The sequence below is a fragment of the Rousettus aegyptiacus genome, unplaced genomic scaffold (assembly GCF_014176215.1).
Source record: "Rousettus aegyptiacus isolate mRouAeg1 unplaced genomic scaffold, mRouAeg1.p scaffold_m13_p_9, whole genome shotgun sequence".
Taxonomy (NCBI): domain Eukaryota; kingdom Metazoa; phylum Chordata; class Mammalia; order Chiroptera; family Pteropodidae; genus Rousettus; species Rousettus aegyptiacus.
Window position 1 is genome coordinate 5,859,092 of NW_023416312.1, and position 20,870 is coordinate 5,879,961.

The following is a 20,870-nucleotide window of genomic DNA, read 5'->3' on the forward strand; positions in this document are numbered from 1 at the left end:
GAGTTGAGAGAGGAGAGAGAGAAGCACAGCATGAATTTTAAAATGATGTTATTAAATATATTTGGCAAAGAAGAGCACAGTAACCAGCTAGAAGACTTGGGAATAGTCTCAGGGGAATAAAAGGCCTATGTAATTGTAGCAGCAAGAGTGATAAGTGAAAGTATTGCCAGATTCCTTTAAGCCTTCCAGAAGGATCAAAACACTTCATATGTATGTGTAACACATACACACACTACAGTGAAGAAAAATATGAGGCAAACAAAGTCCCTGCCATCTCACAGATAGGCCATCATATGTGCAGAAATGCAGAGATTTGGTCTAAGGACAAACAAGCCTCAGGGGCAGAGTGAGAATAAGGTCCCAGATCATCTCACTAAGAACTCAACGTGCCTTGCAATGGCTATCTTCACTTTAAGGTTTTATCCCTGTATTCAAAATATACCACAATATCCATCCTCTAGTAAATAGTTCTCATGTTTCAGACAGCCTGATAGTAATAAATCAGCTCTGAAAGTCAACTGCTATAAATGCCATGTGCTATCAGATCACAGACCAAAGACAAATTTTCAAACCATTTCCTGCTGAAATACCCACAACATTTTAACAAATGTCTTTTGGAAAGTTTTGAAGCCCAATAAGCCCCCATCAGCATATAAAATAAAACTGAAAAGAAAGTAAAATGTGGCGGTAAGAGAAAGGATGCAGAAAATCTTGAGATCTTTGGAGAAATGCTTGTTTATAGCCACAAAAGTGAAGAAATGAACTTTTCTTACACATACATCACAAGAAAGATTAGAGTTTGGAAAAAATTCTTTCATTATTCACCAAAGAAATTTCATTGACTGCTTTTGAGTATAATGTGTTATTTCTTGTTCTGAACAAGTCATAAGTATAACTCTAGCTTTTGTTGAAGCAGTTTTATGAGAAGCTAGGGAAAGGATTTGAGAGTATTAGTGATGGGGCCAGCAGGGACAGAAATGGGGCAAAAGCATCAAAGAAGCATCTTTTGTCATGGTCAAGATGGGCATGACTGGTAGTAGCTGATTCTAAAATTGTACAACTTGAAGTCTGAAGCCTCTCAAAACCAGTGGCAGGGGGGCCAGAATGGAAGTCTAGAAAAAGAAGGAGAATTTTTTTTTCATTTTTATCCAACATTTTATTATGAAAAATTTTTTAAGTACAGAAAAATCAAAAGAATTATACAATGAACATGCACATACTGAAGATATTTTTAAATTGACAATTTTTTTCCCACTGATTCTGATTTTCACCCTCATCAGAGAAATGCTCTTGAATGAATGAATGAGTGGTCTAACATTCTTCCCACATACTTATTCTGGGCATGCCAAGATGGTAAGCTGCTACTCCTGCATGGAGTGATAATTCTAAAAGCAGGAGTCCCTATGGGTCTGCTTCTACCATCTGTTGTTTTAGATGCTTCTTGCTCGTGCTATCTTGTCTACTCTTTGTTTTGTTATCTTTGTGCTGGCTGTTATACTGGAAACTATATGTGGAAATAATTTGATATTATTTCTTTAGAGAGGATTTTCATTTGCTTATGCCAGGTGCATGGGGGTGCTAGCAGTACAACAAATATTTATAGGGCATTACTGAGGCAGAAAAAATATAGTTATGAACAGGAAATGGTCCCTTCTTTACAACACTTACTCTGAATGAGGAATAGGATTCATTTAAATAGACCCTTTAAAGAATAATTTAGTTCATACAAGTTTGATCAGCATGCAGCTTTTCTTAACCTTATCCATTTGCACATTAAGGAGTGGCATGTTGGACCATGCAGAGAAGCCCTGAGGTAGCAGTTCTTTTGCAGTTTTATTTCATAGATAATCTAGAAAAAATATTCTGTGAACTTATTATTATATTCACCATATAAAAATCTAATCAGAAATAATTAGAACGGTTTTACTTCCTTCGACCAAACACTCAGGAAAGATGATGCTTTAAAACACTACAGTAAGGCAGTTACTCATTCATGGCAGAAATAAAACCATAGCCCATTTGAATATTATAAACTAAAATACTCTATCGACAGACTATCTGCAGGGACTTAAGTGCTTATTTCTAGGTGGTAGAACCAAAATATACAATCCTTCCACACACAAATTCAAGAGTACCTAGTTTCAGCTCTCACAAGCTAGAGGGCGGAACTACTATCAAAATAGTGGAGAGGCTGATTTGTTAAAAAGAATCTTTCATGGAGCGTAACCCACGGAAACCTCAACTTAATGATGATGACTCAAACTGAGTCTGAGCTCTTTCACTGGACTTGCCGTCTTTAGTCTTTCTCAGGTGTTATCTCATGCTTGTTTAATGAAATGGAGGGGGTGGTTCTCAAACAGATGACAAATAAAAATCACTCCTTATCATTTAGTCCTGGAAAAAATACTCAACAGGAGAGCCGACTTAGGAGATTTAAGACAAACTACCAAAGTTAATATATTTATATCATTAATATGTTTTCTGCCTGGCAATTTCCTGCTGTGTAGTATTTTAAAATCCTTTCATGGGACACCAAAGCCTTTGCTTTCTTGGAAACACATTCCTTTATGTGTAGGCTTTGCTTTCAAGCTCCTTTTTTCCTACTTCCATGAGTTCGCTCTCTATTTTATACACCCCAGTGTGTTACTTGAGACTTGCACATCACTATCTGTGACTAATTCTTAAGAGAAAGCCAAGTTAGTGTGTCTGAACTCAGGCCACACACACCACATCTGTCAAAATGATCACTTTCAGTGAGGGAGCCATAGACCCTACAAAATCATTTGTTTTAAATAAGATTTAGATCAAAGTTAACTAGGCCTGAGGATATGGCATTTGCTCTGCTTAAAAATTCATGAGCAACCCTGTCAGTTAAAATTTAGAAACTTAGAATAGGATTAGTTCGAGTGTTCCTTTCCCCCTCCAAAAAAAACCACATACATGCCATAGGCTTAGGAATAACCAGAACTAGCATATGTCAATACCAAGCCTCCAATGGAACCAAGTGTTGTTTGTGGTTTATTCTATTTGTTTTCACCTACTTGCACTAAGATAGTGAGTTCTCTTGGATTCTGTGGTATCTGCTATCTCCTGAGATCTTGAGCATGACCCTTTATTTGGGTTTCCCATCACTGTTAAAACACACAGGGCTGGTATCATTCAAGTGCACAAATAATTTATTGAGCTCTTACAATGAGGAGGCATTTTGTTGGCATCATGGAAGACAGAAAGGAAAATTAAATGTGGCTCCTAACCTCTAGGAATTTGTAATTTAATAGATGAAAAAGACATATCCAGGGATAATTCATGTTACATTAAAGCAATGCTACATGGAAAGTGCTGTAATAGAAGCCTAATTGAATCCAACGCTGACATAATTTAGAATTTAAGAGTTTCAATGTCTTTCTCGACAGATCCAGAAATGGGGACTCTAGTTACCAGATTATTTTCCAAACAAGATTGGCTGCCAAATTTGTGGAGCCCAGTGCAAGATGAAAATGCAGGACCCCTTGCTCAAAAACTAAGAATTTTAAGACAATGACATCATTGATCCAAGTATGGAGTCTTTCTGAGTATGGGACCCTGTGTGAGGGCACAGGTCACATGCTCATAAAACCAGCCCTGTTTTCAAATACAGTCTATGAATATGAAGAATAGATCATTTTTTTTATGGTCTAACTTAACATTTTCTTTATCTATTATTTTTACAAGGCATTTTGTTTTTTATTTAAATCTACTCATCTCTAGACTTTATATTCCATGACAATTTTTGAACAGTCCAGAGGAGGAATTCATACACAAGAAATTTTCTTCCAAGTAGTTCATAGTAAAATAAACTCTCTAAGGAAAGAAAATAATTATTTAGTCTTTCCCAAATTAGCATATGGGACTGGGATCTACAAGATGGAAAGTTGCAATTTGCAAAGACAATTTCACAGATGTTTCACAGCTACAAGGTAAGTATAATAATAGTAGTAGCGGTATTGTCAGTAGTAGTCGATGCTAACACATGGAGCTCATTAAGTGCCAGGATTCTTCTAAGACTATTATATATATTTACTAATTTATTCCTCAAAGGAGCCCTGGAGTGTAGATGACTATTATTCCCTGTCTTACAGATGAGGAAACTGACTTTAGAGAAGTTGAGCGATTGCCCTAGTCACACAGCAAATAAGTGGTAGAACCAGGATTTGAACTCCTCCTAGCTCCAGAGTCTGTGTTCTTAACTACTATTTATGCTACTTCTCATAAAGAAGAAGGAAGGAACAAAGGAATGAAGGAAAGAAGGAATGAAGGAACAAAGGAGTTATCCCATTATATTCATTCATTAATATCATAGATTTGGCTTAACCAGGGTATATTGTGTGCTGTGTGCATGTTTTAATTTTTTTCTTTTTTTGCATTTCATGTTCATAGTTTAACAGCACCCGTTCGCCCTCCCCCACTGAGTGTTGCCACATGACCCCATGGAGTAGAAAGGTACTGGTTCTGAGAACATTCCATCACACCCTATCCTATTCTCTCCGGACACTTTCACTTTCTTCTCTTTTAATTTTATGGCAAACTGTCGTTTCTAACAGGTATTCTTTTAAATCAATTTAAAGAGTGGGTATTTTCCTAACTTGAATTAAATAAAATATAATTTAGACAGTCACGCCATTGGCTTTTCTCCCCATTTACTTCCCCATGCACACACACACTCCTAGGTTGCAAAGAAGGTTCTATTGAAGATGAGCATCACCTAATGCTGCCCCTGGACTTTGCAGTTCTGGAGGAAAGAAATTTCAACTTGCCCTATATTTATCAGAATGGTAAAGTTTTGGCTTCTCAAATCAAAGAAGACACCAGCACAAAAGGATTCTCTGGCAGCCAATTGTCCCTGTCACCATTAAATAAAAAGTGCCTTTGGCTGCTGGTCAGAGCCTATGGTCAGGTCACTGCTCTTTCTTTGTTTCCTAGTCCATTGTTATTCAAGGAAGGAATCCTACAAAATGTGGACTCTTGTGGTGGGGGCTTCTCTCCAGCTCTTTCTCTCTCTCCCTCTCTTTCTGTCTCTCTTTCTGCATGCACCAAACTTTTTTTCTTTTTGGAAGTTACCTAGGAAACAAAGTCTTTTGTGCTCCAACTTTATTTGAGCTATTTGCTTCGCTGGGAATCTGCACAAAAGCTGAAGAGAGAAAGAAAGTTGCAATATTTTTACTAAAACATTCATGGTGAACACAGTTTTCTCAAGGTGGGGAATCATATCCTGTTGGGTGTATCGGGGGGCTTTGCAGATACCTCTGACAAGGTAAGCAAATACTGGGGGTTGATTTAAAATAACTGGCTCTGGAAAGCTTCTCTTTAAGGGAACTTGAAAACAGTTCATTTGACAATTGTGAAATTCTCTGACTCAGAGCATGATGCTTCCAAATGTGAAGATAAGAAAATGATCTTGACGTTAGAATAAAATATTATTACAACCTAACTGGAATAAGAGGAAAATATATTTATATTCTGTAAATACACACCTTCATCCAGATTGTGGAAAGAAATAAAACTAATTTCAATAGTAAAAACTAGGTCTTTTAAGAATATGATTTAGAAAGCCAACCCTGAAATCAAATTGGGATAGAGCCTTTTTAATAATCTGGTTTATGAGGCCAACACTGCAATCAAAGTTAGACAATATTAATAATTATCAAAAGTTTAGATGGAGAATTTTCAAAAATTGTATATAAATCAAGGTCTCTAACTACACAATTGGAAGAAAAACTTCAGACAGGAAAGCTGAAATAAAATAAAGTAGGACTGTTTTGTTCCTCCAAATTTGAAAAAGAAACCCATTTAAATCCACCCCCATCAATAACATTTACCTTTACCACTATAGTTGGTGGGGAGAGATTCTTCACTTTTGCTTTTCCATGTGCATGCAGTGTTGATGAAACTGTTTTTAAAATGTCATTCACAAATACCATCGTCCTGCAGTAAAATTAACTCCTTGTGTTTTAATCTTGACTCTCAGATTAGGTGCTTTGTCCTTCAGGTGATGTGTTCTGGAATGTCTCCTGACTCCAGGTTTTCTGGCATATTTTTTAAAACATTTCATAGGCATTGATCCTAATCATCTAGAGCTCTCAAGACTTTCAATAGGAATTTATAGTGAGATAGATGTCGAGAAAGTGGATCTACCTCTCACTGGATTAAAGACTAACATTTTTCTTCAGTTTGAAGTTGGGGGATCCCTGGCTACCTTGTCTCTCCTCTTAATTAAACCTACAAAAGCATGTTTATTTAACCCATTTTTTCCTTTTGTGTCGCTTAGCTATTGAAATTATAACTTTCAATTAGTCGTGCTTGCTGCCTAATTCTAGGAATTCTTCCTTTGAACTAAAAAAGCTTATCTATCTCTGACCAAATCTTTCTTAACTAAACTTTGAAATCCCTTATATGTGTGTTTATGTATAAACCGTTGTGATTGAGTCCATATGTATTCATTTGCAGTCCCATCCCCCAGAGGACGAAGATACAGATGTCATGTTAGGGCAGAGGCCGAAAAACCCAGTACACAATATCCCCTCGACACTGGACAAGCAGACCAACTGGAGCAAAGCACTACCTCTCCCAACGCCAGAGGAAAAGATGAAACAAGATGCCCAAGTGATTTCTTCTTGCATTATTCCCATCAATGTCACTGGTATCGTTCTGTTCTTTTCTTAGGGGCAGTCTGTGTATTAAATATGTTTAATTCACTGTATTAAATATGTTCAAAATCTGTGCTACTGGGGGTACCAGATAAGAATACTGCTTTATGAACAAGTAATACTTTTTTCATCAGAATACAACCCAGAAGATATTCAATATGCTTTTGTCAGGTTTTGAACATCAATTTGCATATATTCTGCTGGGTCACTTGTTATGTAAATGATGGACAGTTCCTCTTTGAAAAAAAAGTCACCAAATAGCTCTTTGGCCATAGCTGACTGAAATAATGGAGAAAGCGGCAGTGATTAATCATATGATAATGATGCGTGGCACTGCAAGAAAGGAAACAGCAAACCCCAGGTTTCTAAAACTGCAAGTAATGAGCCTGTAGACCAACTATAAAATCTGTTCTCATGCTTCCTTGGCTGAAGGTAGGCTTGTTTAAAAGAACATTTAAACTTCCACATTGATTTTAGGGATTTTTGACCTAGGAATATATGAATTCATGGATGAAAGCTAAATTCTACTTTCTGCTTTTCTCCTCCTGTATATCAAGAGTGTGAATATTAGTCTAGGTTGAATTTACAAGCCTGTTCAGACTTTTCTTAAAAAGTTTATTGGCAGCAATTGTAAATTTAAGAATTGGATCTGATAATCTTCATTAAGTAAAATAATGTTATAAAATATTCTAACTTTTAGAGATAGAAATTAAATGATCTATTCATTGAGCTTTCTTTAAATATCTCTGGTAGTTATATTTTAACTTATTTATATATTGAAAATTTCAAAATTGCCATATTATGACCGATTTTCATCCTTGTACCATGTGACTAAAGATGTCATGTTGCTCAAGATGCATTCTGGACACAGTTATTATTAACCCCACTCAAATTTCTCTCACATAAAGTGGGGAGCAAATGATGACCTGGCATCTGGGACAGATATTATTTCCTTCCTGAAAAGGGTGCTTCTACTTGATCAGCTGATGTGAGCTGAAGGTTGATTTTCCTGATGACCTATTCAAATTGTAGGATAAATTATTCTAAGCATGCGTGCTTTACCTGATCTTTGTAATCTAAATGGGATGGATTAGAGGAGTTCAGCTGTCAAAACGGATCATTTTGGCATCCTCTTAAACTAACTTTCAGTTCTGAGACTGATTATTAGCAGCATCTGCTTTCTTCATGTAACTGTAAGTAAAATCTTGTTTTCAAATTTAGTTCTTTGATTATGGGTCTTGTGATTCAAGAAAAGAGAAGATCTTTCCTTCTGCTCTATTTCAGGAGCTCTCAAACTAAAGCCCAGATTATATGTTGATTTCAAGAGCTTTAATGAGAAAGTTGTTGATGTAACACAAAGTCTCTGTGTCTGTATGTCATATGTTCTATAATTATTATGATTAGAATGAAGGATTTTAATTTTTGGTTGGAACTAAGAAAGGAAAATTCCATTAGTATGAATTCTCTTATAATATTGTAATCATTCATCATGTGATAGCTCATACAGATTTTTCAAAGTGGGTTCTAGAAACCATTGTCACTTTCGATGCTAAGCAGAACTCAAACTGCTTCATTATATATGAACAAGGTTTAACATGCCATCCTGTCCCATGCTTAACAATAAGGATAAATGATGAGACGGCCAGATTCCAAGCATTTTTGGCATTATGGCTCCCTGAGGCAAAACTCACTCTGAAAAATCCATTGTGCCTACCTGTTTCAGATAAGCATCTGAGTTTCTCACCTTTTCCCTTGGGGTTCTAGGTTGGAGGTTGGATAGGACTGCATGTAGGATGTCTGTAATGTGATTATGGAGAGAGAAACTAACAGGCATCATGGTTCACTCCCTGCACACATTCTAAAGACTGGGAATTCAACTTTATTTACAGTTGGTACAGAAGATAGGTCCACTTAAGCACAGAACCAGGGACTGCCTTATATTTTTATTTTATATTGATAAGATACCAGTGCTAAACCAAGAAGTGTCCAATTTAGTCAGTAGAAGAAAGTAGATAGAGTTACATGATAATTTAAAAAACAAATCTCTAGGCTGTTTCCTCAAAGAAAGTGTGTAAATTTTATGTGTGTGTAGGGGGTGGAGATTGGGCAGAGTGGGTAGAGGGGGAAAAACTCACAAAGATGCTTTTAATGAAGAGATGGGTCAGGATATGTTAGTTGAACTAATTCAGGTTAACATCTTAATTACAGATCTACTATGCAAAGATATAAGCTTCTGAGAGTCCAAAAAGAGACCATTAAATAGTAGTAACTAAAGATTGTAAGTCCTAAGTCCTTAAGGAGTCATTTCTCTGTGAGGGTGATTCTTTAATGTTATTTCTCTATCTTTTTTCTTTTGACTTTTCTTCTTTGCTAGTTACTTTGGGCAGTGCAAGCTGTGTGGAGCAATGCATTTAAAAATAAAGCTTAATGTACTGCAGCATAATTTAAGTAAGAGCTGAATAAGGGCTCCCTTATATTTGTTCACAGCCTTAATCCAGACTCTTCCTTTACTTCAATAAATATCACGGTGTTCCAAGCAAATGAAAATGTGTTTGCCATTTCTAAAGGCTAATGAGACCTGTTTGTGGGTTGCAGGAGTTGGTTTTGACAGAGAGGCTAGTATCCGCTGCTCTCTTGTTCATTCACAATCTGTACTACAGCGAAGACGTAAACTGAGGAGGAGGAAAACCATCTCGGGTATCCCCAGAAGAGTCCAACAAGAAATAGGTGTGGTATAAAACTATTAATGATTAACATGCTGTTGGGTGCTGACTTTAAGCTTCTTTTAAAAAATAGTTAGTGCTGTAAGTTGTAGAGGTTCTGAAATGGTATATACTTGTTTTGTGTTCAGCAAGCCAGGAGATATGACTTTCTAAGTCTCTGTCCTTGACTATGAAGGTTTAACCATGTGAATTTAGGCATGTACATTCAGGTCTCATTGCCGAAATGTAGTATTTTGCTAATTTTTAAAAGTTTTATTAAGGTGGAAATTATGAATTAAAAGTAACAAGAGTCAATGAAAGATTGTTTTAGAAATTATACCTTTATTTGAAGAGAAATATACTTTTATGACATTAATAATTTTAAAAGGTACTTTTCAAGCTTGCTCAATTAAATATAGAATATTGATAATTTGATATTGTTGATGACTTTTTAAAAAATTTTTCCGTTCCATATGTTTAGGCTATCTCCTCCTATGTTTTTATTATTATTATTATTATTATTATTATGGTAGCATCTCTTATAAATAAGATTTTTATTTCTTATAATGAATACTAAAATTTTTATTTCATTACATTTATATTACAAAATAAAAATGAAAAGTGTCCAAGAAGATAAAATGGACTTCAGTTTTTAAAAAATAGTAGTCGCTTATTGGGGCAAAGTAATTTGATACTAAAGAGAGAAAGAATTCACAAAAGAGCTAAAAGCATATCTTCTCTTAGTATATATACATATATACATATATATATGTATATATATATATATATATATATATATATATATATAGAGAGAGAGAGAGAGAGAGAGAGAGAGAGAGACTGTGTATACAGAGAGAGACAGAAACAGAAAGAGGCAGAGACAGAGAGGTTCTCCAAAGCATTTTAACTTTCTCCTAATTTTATATGCTGATTTTTTTCCTGTAAGAAAAAGCTCCAATATGCCAGCATCCAAATTTGTGGCTATCTCTCAGAATGTCTGTTAGTATGCTGTTGTATAAAATATCTCACTATGCTTTCCACATGTCTTAGATTCTGATGAGTCGCCTGTGGCCAGGGAAAGAAATGTGATTGTGCACACAAATCCAGACCCTTCCAACGCCATCAATAGGAGGTCTGGAACCAGGGACTCCGAGTGCCAAACTGAGGACATTCTGATTGCTGCTCCATCCAGAAGGAGAATCAGAGCTCAGAGGGGTCAAAGCATTGCAGCTTCCCTTTCTCATTCTGCTGGCAACATTTCTGCATTAGCAGACAAAGGTGACACCATGTTTACGACTGTAGTGAGCAGCCGCACAAGATCTCGGAGCCTTCCCCGGGAGGGCAATAGAGGTGGAGATGCTGAACCTAAAGTTAATACTAAACCCTCAGCATATGAAGAGGGGGAGCCTTTTGTGGGTGATCAAGAAAGAACCCCTAATGATGGCAGCGAGGTTGCCAGCAGCCCAGGTGCACAGGAACATCAGCCTGCTTTGGGCCTGGCCTGTTCTCAACATCTTCACAGCCCCCAGCACAAGTTAAATGAGAGAGGGAGGTCACGTCTGTCCCGAATGGCTGCCGACTCTGGCAGCTGTGACATCTCCTCCAACTCAGACACCTTTGGGAGCCCCATCCATTGCATCTCCACAGCCGGTGTCCTCCTCAGCAGCCACATGGACCAGAAAGACGACCACCAGTCATCCAGTGGCAACTGGAGTGGGAGCAGTTCCACATGTCCCTCACAGACCTCAGAGACAATCCCTCCTGCAGCTTCTCCTCCCCTCACTGGCTCTTCACACTGTGACTCGGAGTTGTCACTGAACACAGCCCCTCATGCTAATGAGGATGCCAGTGTCTTCGTGACAGACCAGTACAATGACCACTTGGATAAAGTGAGAGGCCACCGGGCAAATTCCTTTACGTCCACTGTGGCAGATCTTTTGGATGACCCCAACAATAGCAACACAAGTGACAGTGAGTGGAATTACCTACACCACCATCATGATGCCTCCTGCCGCCAGGATTTTAGTCCCGAGCGCCCCAAGGCAGACAGCCTGGGCTGCCCAAGCTTCACAAGCATGGCTACTTATGACAGCTTTCTGGAAAAGTCTCCATCGGACAAAGCAGACACTAGCTCTCACTTTTCGGTGGACACGGAAGGATATTACACCTCAATGCACTTTGACTGTGGTCTCAAAGGTAGTAAGAATTATGCCTGTCATTATGCAGCACTGGGCCCGGAGAATGGCCAGGGCATTGGAGTTCCTTCTACTCTTCCTGACTGTGCCTGGCAAGACTACTTAGACCACAGGAGGCAGGGGAGACCAAGCATCTCCTTCAGGAAACCAAAGGCAAAGCCAACCCCACCTAAAAGGAGCTCATCATTGAGGAAGTCTGATGGAAATGGAGACATTTCTGAAAAGAAAGAACCAAAGATAAGCAGTGGTCAGCTCCTGCCTCACAGTTCCAGGGAAATGAAGCTGCCTCTTGATTTCTCCAACACGCCTTCTCGAATGGAAAATACCAGTCTTCCCACCAAGCAGGAACCTTCATGGATCAACCAGAGTGAACATGGTATTAAGGAACCTCAGTTAGATACTTCAGATATCCCACCATTCAAAGATGAAGGTGCTGAATCAACTCACTATGCAGACCTCTGGCTTCTAAATGACTTGAAAACAAATGACCCTTACAGATCTTTATCTAATTCAAGCACAGCTACGGGTACCACAGTTATCGAATGCATCAAATCTCCAGAGAGCTCTGAATCCCAAACGTCCCAGTCAGAATCAAGAGCCACTACCCCATCCCTTCCTTCTGTTGACAATGAGTTTAAGCTGGCTTCACCAGAAAAGCTGGCTGGCTTGGCATCTCCATCAAGTGGCTATTCAAGCCAGTCTGAAACACCAACATCCTCTTTCCCCACAGCTTTCTTTTCTGGTCCATTGTCTCCTGGAGGTAGCAAAAGAAAACCTAAAGTCCCAGAAAGGAAATCCTCACTACAGCAACCCTCTTTAAAAGATGGAGCTCTGTCACTGAGTAAAGATCTTGAACTTCCAATTATACCTCCTACCCATCTTGACCTAAGTGCTCTTCATGTCTTGAATAAACCATTCCACCACCGTCACCCATTGCATGTTTTTAGTCATAATAAGCAGAACGCAGTAGGGGAAACACTGAGATCGAATCCACCACCGTCCCTTGCAATTACACCGACAGTCCTGAAATCTGTTAACCTTCGGTCCATCAGTAAGTCTGAAGAAGTTAAGCAAAAAGAAGGCAACAATACAGAACTCCCCTACTTAGAGCAAAGCACTCTCACAATGGCTGCCCTGTCTCCAGGTAAGATTAGGCCACATATGGCTAAGAAATCAATATCACGTCAGTACTCCACTGAAGACACCATACTGTCCTTTTTAGACTCCTCTGCAGTTGAGATGGGACCAGATAAACTACAGTTAGAAAAAAAATGTACTTTTGATGTGAAGAGTCATTGTGATCCAGAAACAGTAACCTCAGCTGATAGCAATCTACTAGATTCAAGTGTCACAAAAGACCAAATACATATGGAGAGGGAGCCTATTCCAGAAAACAGACCAAGTAAAAATGGTGACTTTCCCACAGAAGGATTTCAGAAGGTCTCTGCTGCCCACCCAAATGATTTGGATGGTAAAATACTACAATATGGAGCTGGTGGAGAGAGAGCCCTAGCACAGGTCCAGAAGACATTCTCTGTAGATCGTGAAGAAGTTGTGCACATTGAATCTGCAGATGTGTTCACATCTCAGTCACACTCACCCAATAGAGCCACAGACATAAGCAGTCAATTTAAGCATCAACTTGGGGTTAGCCGCCACCATGACAAAGTGCCTGGGAATATCAGCTATGAAGCAGAGCTATCAACTGCAAATTCATACTATGAAAAATGTCCTGAGCAGGAAAATATTGCTTCAAGTATTTCAGTCAAAAGTGCCTCTGATAACAGCGGAGCAGAGGAGACCCAAGGAAGTATGGATGAGGTTTCGTTGAAAGGTCAGTTTGTCACAATGGAAAGGGGTCTCGTGGCACTTCTTGAAATTTTTCTCTCTTACATTCCCCATAACACAGTATAGCCCTGGGTGTTGGGTTCCCTCCACTATTTCTTTTTCACTAATTAAAACAATTGAGATAAAAACTTTTGCTATTGTGGGACTATGCTGTGACAGATAGGTTACCTCATTTTAAAAATGACGTTAAGGGAACTGCTGTTTATTTGTTTTCTGAGTGAGTGAAGCCTAGCAGTGTGCTTGGTATCTTCCTCCTAAAGATGCTTTTGTTCTTAATTTAAGAATCGTCACTGAGTGATGACTCAATGATTTCACCGCTTAGTGAAGACTCTCAGGCTGAAGTGGATGGTGTATTTGTGTCTCCAAACAAACCTCGAACAACTGAAGATTTATTTGCAGTCATTCACAGGTAAGGTAACAATATCAAAGGTTTTGCTTCTTATGGTGATTCTCATCAAATGAAAATATGTGAAAGCTTTGTGTACTTGTAATACATTTAGCAAAAACAAAAACAAAAACAAAGAAAAGTTATATTTCCAAATCAAATTGAGAGACCTCAATCGAGAGACTTTCATAAGAACTGCTTAGGGAAGTTGTTTTTTCCCTAGGAAAGACATTCTAGAACAAGTTTTAATTTGAAAACAACCTATGGTTAAGTAATTTAAAGTGAAATCTCAAACTGTAGTGCAATCTTTGATTTTTAAATAATTTCTTGAACCTAAAACAATATGCTCAAAGCTGTCATCCTACACTAGCGAAGATCAACGTAAGTTGTTTCACTAAACAGTCAAAACCCCAAATTTTAGACAAGACAGTGTATAAAAAACCTGCCCATTTCATAGCCTAGAACAACTAATCACTGCTTTTTCTCTCCTCGCTTCCTAAAATTTAAATTTCTTTTAATAACACTGGACTTCTCTAAAATGAATGCTCCATATCCCATGAATAGTAGATGTTCTCTGGGCTGCTTTTCCAGGACAGTGTTGTGTCCATGCTGCCTATTCACATTCTCTCATCTGCCTCCTGCATCCTTGTGGTCAAGACCCGTATTTGCAAGCATACTCCTAACAACCTGTGACCGAAGAACAGAGCAAGAACTAGCCCTTGGAAACCAAACCCATATCAGACTGATCTATCCAATCATGCTGTGCTTGCTCCTTTGATAGCTATGACTGCCTTCTTCCACTAGGCCTCGGTGACTGAGATCAGACTCCCAATGGGCAAAATCTGGGGACTGTCTTTTCTGCCTCATGAAGTTCTACTTTTTGAAGCAAGTTCTTTGTAAGCAGCTTGCCATTGTTTTCCCCCAGAATTCTGCTTTTTAAGGGAACTTGTGTTTTCTCTTGATGTGGTTCTCTCATAAAGAAGGAACACTGCTCTTCAACAACTTTTCAAAAAAGAGTCCATTAGAAATGCCTTCTGTGTACACCTTAGCAGGCATACTTCTCCATTCAGAAATTGAAGCATCATTAGTTTATCTGCCTCTAAGCTTCAATTATATTCCTCTCACCCCACTTTTTCTTCAACCTTAGGACAAGTCACCTAAAATACTATGTTAGTTAAAGAGCCAAGCTCTTGCCCCCAAAGATCCAAATGCTAGTGTCTGGAACAGTGGACAGAACATAAGTAGTTGAGTCAGAAAGGCCTGGAATTGAATCCCAGGGCTGCCACTTCCTATCCAGTCTTGAGTCAGTTAAAACATCTGTACCTATTTCCTTACTGGAAACAAGGATATCTATAGCTCACATATTCAATTATGAAGACAAAATAACATTTTAGTGTCTAGAGCATGGTAGATGCTAGAAGCAAATATTAGTTTAACACTCCTACCCTATTGGAGTGCCAGACAGTGACATACACAGGATAACAACCACAAAAGTTTCAGTAAACTGAAATCAGGCTGGTCTCCAATTGCAAAGCTGGCATTTTTGTCTACCCTATGAATTTTTGGTTGGTGATAGAGCATGTTGCCAATACTATCAACGAACTGATTCAGGCCGAAGATTTACTGAATTTACACTGGTTTATTTGTCCAGAGAAATTATATGATGATGGGTGCCTATGTTTGATAGCCTTACTGAGTTTCATAATCTTAGATTTGCATTCATGGAGGACTTATCTATCTATGAATCTGTGTGCAGCACAGTGACAAGAATGATTTCGTTTTCTTTATTATTATTATTATTATTATTATTATGGCAACATTAATTAACAAAATCCAATAAGTTTCAGGTGTACAATTTAACAGTAAGGCATATATATATATATATATATATATATATATATATATATAATCACTGTGTGTTCACCGCCTATAGTTAGATTTCTTTTTATCACCACATATTTGACCTCTTTTACCCCATCTACCTCCCTCTCCCCCACGCTCTGGTAACCACTAGTCTATTGTCCATGTCTATTTTATTTTCTTGAGAGCTTACGTCATACAGACCTTTAAGAGCTCCATAGTTGGTCTAGGTTCTCAGCTCCTCACAAAAAGTTAGCTTACTGATTAATACACTATCGATGTTCCTAGGCAGCTATGGGCAATAGTATTTGCAGCCAAAAATGGAATAACTTATTTAAAAAGTCATGTAAGAAATTTTTTTATGTGGAAGAATTTAAAAAGCAGGCAGAACAATATAATGCATCCCCCCCTCCCACACAAACACACACACACACACACACACACACACACACATATCCATCACCAAGCTTCTCAACCATCCATCTATGGCTGATCCTGTCCCCTCCACACCTCCATCTGCTTTGCTCCTCTGGTATTCACTAGAAGCCAACCCCAAGCATCAGTGTATTTTATCTGTATTGCAGAGACAGATTTAGTAAGAGAAAGCTACAGTCCTTCACTGCCTACCCTCTATCCAGGAGTCAAAGATCAGTATTTTCTTATTACTGAAACATCTCAGTAAGTCCTTCTCTAGAGCCCTAGCCCCCACATTAGTCATTATTTGAAATGGTTATTTCCAGAACGTTATCTATGTGCACTGATGATCAGAGAATTTCCCTCAGGCTGTGAGTGCTACAAGGGTCTTGAAGAATGTATCTTACTCCTCATCTCTGTAGCCCTAATGTGTCATATCCAATCAGATAAGATGCACCAAAATGCTCTTTAAGGTGATGTGTGAATGCGACTTAATACTTTCAGTTTCATAAAAATGTGTCTGGACTGAGAGTCTTCCTTTTCTTAAAAGGTCCAAGAGAAAAGTACTTGGAAGAAAAGATTCTGGGGACATGTCTGTTCGAAGCAAATCGAGAGCTTCCCTTGGCAGCAGTAGCAGCGGTGGTGCTGGTTCTGTCACTTCACCCAACAACAATGCGACAGCCCCAAACAGCCACAGGTCTCCTGGCCTCATCTACCGAAATGCCAAGAAGTCCAACACATCGAATGAAGAGTTTAAGCTGTTACTCCTCAAGAAAGGCAGCCGCTCAGATTCCAGTTACCGCATGTCTGCTACTGAGATCCTCAAGAGTCCCATCCTGCCCAAACCTCCTGGGGATCTCACGGCCGAGTCCCCCCAAAGCACCCATGAGGCCCATCAGGGGGCACCCGGGCTGGAGGCATTGTCCCCACTCTCTCCATGCTCCCCACGAGTTAATGCAGAAGGGTTTTCCTCTAAGAACTTTGCTACGTCAGCGTCAGCAAGGGTTGGACGTTCCCGGGCGCCCCCTGTGGCCAGCAGCAGCCGCTACAGTGTGCGCTGCAGGCTGTACAATGCGCCCATGCAGGCCATCTCTGAGGGCGAGACGGAAAATTCCGACGGGAGCCCACACGATGACCGATCCTCTCAGAGTTCAACTTAAGTTGCCCGTGCCAGGTTTGCTGTCAAAGCCCAAACCCTTAGTCATATGAGAAGGGAGGAACAGAACAGAAGACTAGAGAGAAGTCAGCACATCACGGGGTACCATCACATATTACCAATGAATTCCTAAATATTTGCTGGAGAAATGGAAGGTGGTTTGGTCTTTCTTGATTATTTTCCTTGTTTTTAAGTAGCTGCACTGTCTTTCATATTTTTCTTTAGCTTAGTTTGAGTTACCCAATTGTATTCTTTTTGATAATATAGAATTCAAAAATGTCTGCTTTTCATGAAACCTAGAAAAAATTTTCCCAGAGCTGCCTATTCAGAAAACAAAACCCTCACTGTCATAATTCTTAAGAAGATAAAATTACTCTGGAGGTTTGGTATTTTTTTACATTAAACTGAACTAAAGCAAAATTTAGAAGAAAGGACTACACACATGTAAATACCATATTTTTGATAAAAATGTGTAAATAGATTTATCAATGATGAGTGGACATGTGGCCAATTATCTACCACACACCGTTTATAGAACACAACAGATAAAGTGTAATAATTGTATTCTGTGAATACCATTTTCATATCAAATACCATATTTAAATGTCCTCCAGCATGATTTCTGAGTGATAAACCTCAAATATGAATTTTAAACTGGTAAAATAAAGGAAATCTTGAGGTCATCTACTGAAATGTGATGAATTTAAAATAATGAATTCATACCTAACCGTTTTTGTGACAAATTGCAGCACCAAACAAGCTCATAGTAGTAATCACGTGGCTGTGTTTTGCCACGTGGTAATATGGACAGAATGAGAAGCATGCTTTTGATTTTTTTTAATCAATTAGAGAAATCATCATTCTCAACACAAAGCCCTGAACAACAGCATTTGACAGTGTCCTTTAAACTTTAATTTTTCAACAGATTGTTTTAAAGAGAATGAATAGGGAAAATAGTAGTAAATTTTAGGTTATGTCTTATATTAGTTTACTGGGGACATACACAGTCATAATCTAATGACTATAATCTTTAAGCTCCTTAAACATTCTAGCAATTAGCTCCGGTTCTTTAACTAAGAAAAATAAAACACGAGCATGCCACAGAGCTGTTGACTTAACAGTAAATAACTGCAATGAGTTTTCAGTGAAGCTTTCTCTCTGTCTGTGCTGATGAGATTCATGCTACCTAAAAATTAACAGAAATGACACTGTGAACAAAGTAGTTGGGAAATAGGTATGTGTATATGCATTATTTATATTCACTGTTAAACTGGGAATGGGGAACAGCTGTGGTTCACAATGCTACATAAAACTGAGTTTTTGTCTGATTTTATTATATCTGCTTGATGGCAAAAGGGGGAGGGGTGGTGGGTGGGAAAGGAAATGTCAGGGCACGTGCTCTGATAAAATGAAGGCAGGGAAACAAGCTGAATTACTTGAAATTACTTGAATTTTCTTGTCTTAAAACTGAAAAAATGTAGTTACAAGTTAAAATCTGCAAATAGTTTTTACACCTCTGATTTTAACATGAACTGATGCTAATGTTTGAAATGATGTCAGAAATATAAGCAGTTATGTTCTTATGTTTTGAATAGGAGAAGGTAGAAAGTAGAGAGAACTAAGAAGGGATATGGCCTATAAAAGAATAGAATGTGATTAGAATGATAGAACATACCAGAGTTACCAAGAAATTGATATGCATCTGGCTTTAAGCTTATGCAAGTGGTATTTGGGAAAGTAGGATGTGTGAAAGGGGGTTTGTGGTTTTGGTTTAATTCATGCAATATGAAGGAGAAAGCCTGGTCTAAGAAGATGCTGTCTTTCAATAGAAACACTTCCTAAGATCTTGCGGATTGAGAATTTGAGAATCTGATTGCTGTTTAGTATTTTTTGTTTGTCTGGAAAGAAAAAAAAAACATGTCTGGATTCTACTATTTGTTTTCACTATCAAATCATGTTTCTTAATTTTTTGACATCCTTGTATGTAAAATGGGTGCTGGGGGTGGTGGGGTAGAGGAGGGGGAGAGAGAGAGAGAGAGAGAGAGAGAGAGAGAGAGAGAGAGAGAGACAGAAAGAGAGAGAAAGAGAGAGTGTGCGTGCGTGTGTGTGTGTGTGTGTGTGTGTGTGTGTGTGTGTGTGTTGGGTTAGATAAGCTACCTGGTAAAGGGTACATTTGAACATTTAAAAGGTGTTATACTTTTTATTAAAAAAATGTTTGGGGGTTTGAAAAAAATGGAACATCATTTCTAATTGGAACCGATTAGTTAAGAAAACCAGCATGGTTTGACATGACATGGGAATATGAATAACTTTTTCTCATGCTTTGAAAAGTACACTTGGCAAAACTTTAAAAATAAAGTTTTTAGACAAATGCGGTAAGAAACAGTCATTTCCAGTCACAATAGGTGATCTTTTGTAATTTTCATAAAAGCAGTTCGTTTGCAGTATGACTTTTGTGTAGTTAGGGGTTTTTTAAGCATAAAGAAAGGTATGTGCGCTTTAAAAGTGATTCTAAATCTTGAATAGAAAACACATGAATTGGCTTTAATAAATATGTCACCTTTTTATTATTGACATTAATTTAAGTAATGGTACCATATATATTTTCAAATACATATTGACTTGAATTATGAGGCAATAAGATACCTTCTGTATGTAATGATCACAGAACTAACCCTTATAATATAGTTTTACTTATTTTGTTTACTCTAAAAATCTATATCAGAGTTTCTCTATTTTATATTTCATAGATTTAAAAAACCCAAATAAAGATGGATTTTAAATTCACTGTGGAAAAAGAGTATTGAGTAACAAACTGAGTAAAAAAACACAAGGAATTCCTTAGTAATCTGGAGTATTCTATGTGGCTTTATTACATAACATATACAACCAAGATTTAGGACTGGTTTCAACATCACTGCCATCTTGAAGCAGGGTACACACGTTAGGTATTGCAAAAACATCAATCCAAACTTTTCTTCTGTTGTTTGCACTGATGCTAATTTTTTTTGTTCTTTTATGTTTATACAACATGTCTGTGTTGTGTGGGGGAAACTTTTTCCTTACTTTTTTTTATTTTTATTTTTTATTTTTTTGGCTAAGTAGAGGACATGGACTAGTTGTAGCAAACAAAACACACTGTTTGCTCTGTTCAAAGGTCAGTGAGTACATTTGCTGCAGTGATGGCTGACTTAAGAGAACTAGATCATGACAAAGATTTAAAACTATGAAGAAGGTTACAGTTTAACTATTTTGGTACTAGAACCAGTTCATGCTGGCCGAAAAGACAATGGTTTATGGACTTGCATCCATTTTGTATTTTTGTAATATTTGTAAATATGAACTTTTTAAATTGCAAAAATGGTTTCTTTTGTAAGATGTTTTCAACGTTTACATTCAATTCAAGCCTTTGTATATTTTAGAGCTGTGCAACACTTTAAGTCTTGTATTTATTTTTAGTATAAAAATGGTGACAGTTTCATTGTGAACCCCTCTCAAAAAAAAATGTACCAGAAAAGTTTGATTACCTAGAAAGTGTGTATAGAAACTGCAAATAAACGTGACTGCAATTAAAACAACTGGTTTTTCTCTTCATTGCTATATAATTGCATTGTTGAGGTTTCACAA

The 20,870-nt window shown here is 37.8% G+C and overlaps 1 protein-coding gene across 2 annotated transcripts in view; it reads left to right on the top strand.

The window, feature by feature from the left end:
* The window catches only part of NHS (NHS actin remodeling regulator), a 331,581-nt gene extending 310,760 nt beyond the window's left edge, over positions 1 to 20,821 (top strand). For both annotated transcript variants that reach the window (XM_036226936.1, XM_016154081.2), the window contains exons 4-9: positions 4,417 to 4,479; positions 6,484 to 6,676; positions 9,279 to 9,410; positions 10,436 to 13,414; positions 13,711 to 13,837; positions 16,638 to 20,821. In XM_036226936.1, the coding sequence (XP_036082829.1) occupies positions 4,417 to 4,479; positions 6,484 to 6,676; positions 9,279 to 9,410; positions 10,436 to 13,414; positions 13,711 to 13,837; positions 16,638 to 17,247 (4,104 nt within the window). In that variant the 3' untranslated portion in view covers positions 17,248 to 20,821. The remainder of the gene's footprint in view (positions 1 to 4,416; positions 4,480 to 6,483; positions 6,677 to 9,278; positions 9,411 to 10,435; positions 13,415 to 13,710; positions 13,838 to 16,637) is intronic.
* The last annotated feature ends 49 nt before the right edge of the window (positions 20,822 to 20,870 follow it).